Source organism: Cucurbita pepo, chromosome LG06 (genome assembly GCF_002806865.2).
Source record: "Cucurbita pepo subsp. pepo cultivar mu-cu-16 chromosome LG06, ASM280686v2, whole genome shotgun sequence".
Taxonomy (NCBI): domain Eukaryota; kingdom Viridiplantae; phylum Streptophyta; class Magnoliopsida; order Cucurbitales; family Cucurbitaceae; genus Cucurbita; species Cucurbita pepo.
In genome coordinates, this window is record NC_036643.1 from 9,868,133 (window position 1) to 9,874,567 (window position 6,435).

Sequence of the window (6,435 nt, forward strand, 5' to 3'; positions counted from 1 at the left end):
AAATTTTAGTTATAACTCAGGAAAGATAAGTTAGCTACTTTAATTTAATTACTCATCAAAATTATTTTAACTTTTCTTTCCTGATTTAGAGGATGCAGGCCAACCGAGGACGAGACCAATGGGTTAGAGACTATTGGAAATCCATGTTTGGATCTGTTTATGTAATTATACTTTCGCTGTTTAAAATTTATGTTGGTTGTTATACTGAAATGGTCTCGAAACAGTAACTTTACTTCTTGTAGAGTTGAATATGTGCAATACCGAGAGACGAATAGTATACGTTTTGTAGGCGGTACATAGAAGAACTCTATCGTTTTGAGAAGAACTTTGATTTTGTATTTGGCGTAGAGAATTGAGGAGATGAAAATTCTTAAAATACGGATCTAAATAATTGACACGAAAACTAATACAATTAACGAAAAGACATTTAAGATATTTAAATTGTATAATAGATTGTGAACGACTAGTTTCACATTTATCAAAATAAAAATAATTGTATAATAGATTTAATTTTCAAACAAGGGCCTATTTTTGGCTATGGAGGAATCCCATTGCTAGATTTGAAATTAGATGGAGTGTTTATAACGTGACTTATGCAACTAGAAATTGCTAAGCTTGGTAATGCGACCTTGTAATTCAAATGGGGGCATTAAAGTGGTTGAAGGTTGGTTCTCAACCCAATGGGTAGGGTATTTGGAGTGAATNATGAACAGGTGACCCTAGTAAGAGAAACTAGGAGTCAATGGCGTATAAAACTTAAAAAAAAAAAACATCTGTAAATTTTAGTTATAACTCAGGAAAGATAAGTTAGCTACTTTAATTTAATTACTCATCAAAATTATTTTAACTTTTCTTTCCTGATTTAGAGGATGCAGGCCAACCGAGGACGAGACCAATGGGTTAGAGACTATTGGAAATCCATGTTTGGATCTGTTTATGTAATTATACTTTCGCTGTTTAAAATTTATGTTGGTTGTTATACTGAAATGGTCTCGAAACAGTAACTTTACTTCTTGTAGAGTTGAATATGTGCAATACCGAGAGACGAATAGTATACGTTTTGTAGGCGGTACATAGAAGAACTCTATCGTTTTGAGAAGAACTTTGATTTTGTATTTGGCGTAGAGAATTGAGGAGATGAAAATTCTTAAAATACGGATCTAAATAATTGACACGAAAACTAATACAATTAACGAAAAGACATTTAAGATATTTAAATTGTATAATAGATTGTGAACGACTAGTTTCACATTTATCAAAATAAAAATAATTGTATAATAGATTTAATTTTCAAACAAGGGCCTATTTTTGGCTATGGAGGAATCCCATTGCTAGATTTGAAATTAGATGGAGTGTTTATAACGTGACTTATGCAACTAGAAATTGCTAAGCTTGGTAATGCGACCTTGTAATTCAAATGGGGGCATTAAAGTGGTTGAAGGTTGGTTCTCAACCCAATGGGTAGGGTATTTGGAGTGAATATTTGGACCGTCCATTCTAGGTAAGGAGTTGGGTTGTTCTCCTTGGGCGAAAGCCTAGGGGTAGTAGCTGCCCTTGAGGGTAAGGAAGTTGGCTCCACAGAACAACGTAACCTATTCCTTATAAGAGTGTGAAAACTTCTCCATAACGTACGCGTTTTTAAATTGTGAGACTGACAACGATACGTAATGGGTCAAAGAGGACACTGCCAACGAGGATATTGGGCTCCCAAAAGGTTAGACTGTGAGATCCATTTCTCATATTTACTAGCATTACGGTTTATAACCAACATTAGTAATACATTGAGACGAGTAAATATTTGATAGTTGAATTTGATGCGATTTTAATTATTAATATAACATGTATTGTGGATAAGTAGAATTTATTTAAATAATTAAAAAAAGTCAACCCGACAACTTAACCCAACTATTCGGGTTGCTTGGGTCACCCGTCCAACCAACTTAAAATTTCGAGTTAGTCTAAAAGACCCGATCCAAATCAACTCATGTACGCACCCAAGAAAGATGAAAAGAAGGAAATTAGAAAAAGAAAAGAAAAAAAGAAGATAAAAGCCAATACTGAATTTAATTACTTTACACACAGCTGATGCTGAAGCATCTCTTGTAGTGGTACAGAACATACATTAAAACCTGTAGAATATTACATCTTTTATATTATATAGAGTGACACTATTGCTTTCACACTATCTGCATCTGTTGTTGTGGGAAGAATCCTCAACTCATGCTCATTGCAGGCCATGGGTTTATCCCGGCAGCAGGGAGAGCGGGTCGAACGATCGGAACACGCCTCACAACCGAAAAGGCTTCATTAAGACGAGCAGCTCGACTCATGAATGGAGATCCCTTCTGCAAGTAATAGTTAGTTCATGGGGTCAAAGAATATCATCTCGACTTCGAAAACACATCGAAAACTAAGCCCAAAAGAAACCAACGAATAAATCCCCTAACTATGAATCTCCAATAAGAAAAAAAGTTCACACCATGTCAACTAATAGAATATTGAACTTTATTCACATTCTGAGATCCCACTTTGGTTGAAGAGGAAAACACGCATTCTTTGTAAGGGTGTGGAAACCTCTCCCTAACAAATGCGTTTTAAGAATTTTGAGGGAAAGCCTAAAGAAACAATATCTGCTACCGGTGGGTTTGGGACGTTACAAATAGTATCAGAGCCAAACACTGAGCGATGTGCAAGCGAAGAGGCTGATCCCCGAAGGGGGTTGGACACGAGGCGGTGCGCCAGTAAGGACGCTGGCCCCAAAAGGGGGTGGATTGGGGATCCCACATCGATTGGAGAAAGGAACAAGTGCCAACGAGGATGCTGGGCCTCGAAGAGGAGTGGATTGTGAGATCCCACTTCAGTTGAGGAGGAGAACACGCATTCTTTATAAGGGTGTGGAAACCTCTCTCTAGCAAACGCGTTTTAAAAACCTTAGGGAAAGCCCGAAAGAGAAAACCCAAAGAGGACAATATCGGCTAGCGGTGGGCTTGAACCATTACAAATGGTATCAGAGCCTGACACCGGGTGATGTGCCAGCGAAGAGGCTGAGCCCCGAAGGGGGTTGGACATGAGGCGGTGTGCCAGTTAGGACGCTAAGCCCCAAAAGGGGGTGGATTGGGGGGGGACTCACATCAATTGGAGAAAGAAACGAGTGCCAACAAGGACGCTGAGCCCCGAGAGGGGGTGGATTGTGAGATCCCACTTTGGTTGAGGAGGAGAATGCACATTCTTTACAAGGGTGTAGAAACCTCTCCCTATCAGACACGTTTTAAAAACCTTGAGGGGAAAGCCTAAAGAGGACAATATTTGTTAGCGATGGGCTTGGGCCGTTACACGCATTGTGGAACATCAGACAATTCGATGCCCAATCACCAAGCATGCCGATCCAAACAACCAAATCACCACTCACTTAAGCAAACAACGAACCCCGGTGACGCTCTATTCAACTTGATTCACATATTTCACTATAAAGAACCACAAATATGCAGCATAATAAACCCAACAAGCAACAACTTCCACAATTTCTTCAAGGTGTAGCAATCAGAACTATGACAAAAAATGCAGCATCATATCACAGAGAACAAGAACAGTATAATCAGGCAAAAAAACAGGAACAAGTTTGAACAGTAACAAAAGTTCAGCATCAAATCTCTTATCTATATAGATTCTTGCTGAATTTACCTTCTCATCCAGGATAACTTTCAGGTTCAAGCTCTGGGTCTTCCTCTTCATTCTGTATAGCCTCCTTCCAAGAATAATGAAGCCCATCACAGCAGCTGCTACAGAGAATGACCAGACAGGGCTTGCCTTAAACAAGCAGTACTTCAACACCTCTAATGGAACCTTCCACCAAACTACTTTCCTCTTATCTCCAACCTCACAGCCAGATTCATCATTGGCTTTCGTTTCTTCAATTTCGATGTTCTTGTTCTCCTCCAAATGTTCTTTCACTACTTCTGAGCCACCAGAATCAGACCAGAAATTCCGCAAATCCTTGCTTTGGGATTGAGTTTCATCAAATTCTTCAAAAGCTAATTCAATTTTGGTATCATGAGACTCTAAACTCTCCAATTTCTGAATCCTACCACTCAATTCATCATCACCTTGCAGAAACTCTGCAATTCCAGATTCAGTTTTCGAATCGATTTCGTTAAATTTACGCTCATCCGACCTATCACTACCAGAATCGGACCATGATTCAGCCGAGATAACCGGACCATACCGATTCTCCGAACTCGGATCGATCCAACTAGGATTATCCGATTCAACAGAGCCCTCCTCTTCGCTGAGATCACGCTCAGGAAGAGTCTTCTCTCGCCGTCCCTGATTATCAAGAGAGAAATAGTCGGATTTAATTATGCTATCGGAATCGGACTCACCTTCAATTCCCCCAAAATGAGTCGATTTCTCCCCGGAAAACTTCGCCGCAGTTACGGCGGTTTCCGCGTTTGAATCATGGAGCAGCACCTCCCAATCCTGAAACTCATCTCCCACTGCTCCTTCCATGGCAGCCAACACTGAAATTCCTCAATCCACAAACTGAAATGAAAAAAGGAAAAATCATAACGAAACAACTTATATACAACATCAAGCAGCGAAAACAGAACAGAAATCGAAGGAAAAGTAGTCAAAAGAAGATCCAACCCACTGGAGAATTTCAGATAACCGATGAACACACGAAACGAAACCAAACGAAACGAAATCTAACCTAACTTCCCTACAGAATATAAAAAAAATCAGAGGCGGAGATGAGATTTTTGAGGATTAAAGGGAAGTGCGAATGGGGAGAGAGGCGCAAGGGAAGCAATGTGGAGATGAGAACAGAGGATTTGTGGAGAATTTGGATATGGCGTATTGGGTTTGATTGAATTTAACACATTGAAGTGCAAATGAGGGGTGGTGGAGATAAAGACAATGGGAAGGAAATGGAAGAACGGATTGGGTTTGGATAAAGTTACTGGCTGTGTCCGAAGTAACCGAAACAGTCCAATTGGGTTTGGATAAAGTACGGTGTAAGAAGTATATGGAAGTTGAAGAATAAATGTCTTTTCTTCTTTTTTTTTTTTCTCATTTATTTATTTTTATTTTTATTTTTTAATTGGTTTAAATTTCAAACATGTAGTATTTGTTCCAGTCATTTATTTAATACTTTAAATTTTTTTTATTTGAATTGTTCGGTCATTTATTTAATATTTTAAATTTTTTTATTTGAGTTGTTTCGGTTATTTATTTAATATTTTAATTTTGTTTATTTGAATTATTCGAATCATTTATTTAATATTTTAAATTTTTTTATTTGAGTTGTTCTGTCATTTATTTAATATTTTAATTTTGTTTATTTAAATTGTTTCAGTCATTTATTTAATATTTTAAATTTTTTTATTTGAGTTGTTCCAGTTATTTATTTAATTTTTTTAATTTGATTGGTTGGAATTTGATTTTTTTTTTTTTGTAAAATCATTTAATTTATTTTTAAATATTTAATCAAAATTTATTATCAAATTCAAATTCAATTGTATAATTTTGAAAAATTACATTTTAAATAGTTTTAAAAGTAAATAAATTATAAAATTAAACAAATATAAATAAATTTGTATGAAAATAATATTATATAAACAATATTTGGATGGTATGATCCGAGCAACCTGAAATAATATTAACATATATATTTTTTTAATTTAAGTTTTACAGCTAAACACAATTAGAAACAATGAACACATGAAATTCGATTTTTTACTGAGACATTTAAGTGCATATACAAAATAGATGAAGTCTCGATATAAGTGAGAACGAATTCAAAGGACGAAAACAATCTGGAGCTAGATAGAACTTTGGCTGAGCCCAACCTATTAAGTACATGGCTCGTGATTCTGCACGTGTCATATGCTTGATATGTGTGAAATGTTTATGAAATGATATGACTATGACGTGTTATGATGTAATGTGTTGATGATATATGTATGTGGTAACACGTTAGGCGATATAATACATATTGTGACATACTTTATGACATGATACGTACATGATATAATATGAAGGACATGTTATGTGCATGATATGAGATAAGACGATATACGATATGAGTGATATGATGAAGGACATGTTAGATGCAAAATAGGGGTGTTCTAAAAAATCGATCAACTTAACTGTGGGCCCAAAGGGGGGTGAATTTGGGGGCGATCCCACATCGATTGGAGGAAGAAAAGAGTGCCAGCGAGGACGCTGGGCCCCGAAGGGGGGTGGATTGTGATGTCCCACATTGGTTTGGGAGGAGAACAAGCCACCATTTATAAGGGTGTGGAAACCTTCCCCTAGCATACACGTTTTAAAGCCCAAAGAGGACAATATTTGCTCGGTGGATCTGGGTCATTACAAACCTAACCGGATTGGATTACGAACTTATTTGGATTGAGTTTGGTTCAAATAAATGAAAAT

The 6,435-nt window shown here is 37.0% G+C and overlaps 1 protein-coding gene across 4 annotated transcripts; it reads right to left on the reverse strand.

Moving 5' to 3' along the window:
- Positions 1 to 2,032: 2,032 nt before the first annotated feature.
- Positions 2,033 to 4,904, reverse strand: LOC111796929. 4 transcript variants are annotated; one of them, XM_023679745.1, is made up of 4 exons: positions 4,649 to 4,902; positions 4,380 to 4,539; positions 3,682 to 4,115; positions 2,033 to 2,345 (listed from the first exon to the last, which is right to left on the reverse strand). In XM_023679745.1, exons 2-4 carry the CDS (start codon positions 4,504 to 4,506, stop codon positions 2,214 to 2,216), a joined length of 693 nt encoding a protein of 230 aa, XP_023535513.1. In that variant the 5' UTR covers positions 4,507 to 4,539; positions 4,649 to 4,902; the 3' UTR covers positions 2,033 to 2,213. The 4 variants fall into 4 exon arrangements, with proteins under 4 accessions (XP_023535513.1, XP_023535512.1, XP_023535510.1 ...); XM_023679744.1 differs by having other exon boundaries at positions 3,682 to 4,539; positions 4,709 to 4,904; XM_023679742.1 differs by having other exon boundaries at positions 3,682 to 4,539; positions 4,649 to 4,903.
- Between the last annotated feature and the right edge of the window lie 1,531 nt (positions 4,905 to 6,435).

Bases quoted from the DNA above. Each gene is read 5' to 3' on its own strand.
- LOC111796929 (XM_023679744.1), bottom strand. From the start codon at position 4,506: ATGGAAGGAGCAGTGGGAGATGAGTTTCAGGATTGGGAGGTGCTGCTC. The intron at 2,346-3,681 runs GTAAATTCAGCA...TATTACTTGCAG, and splicing joins AAGTTATCCTGGATGAGAAG to AAGGGATCTCCATTCATGAG.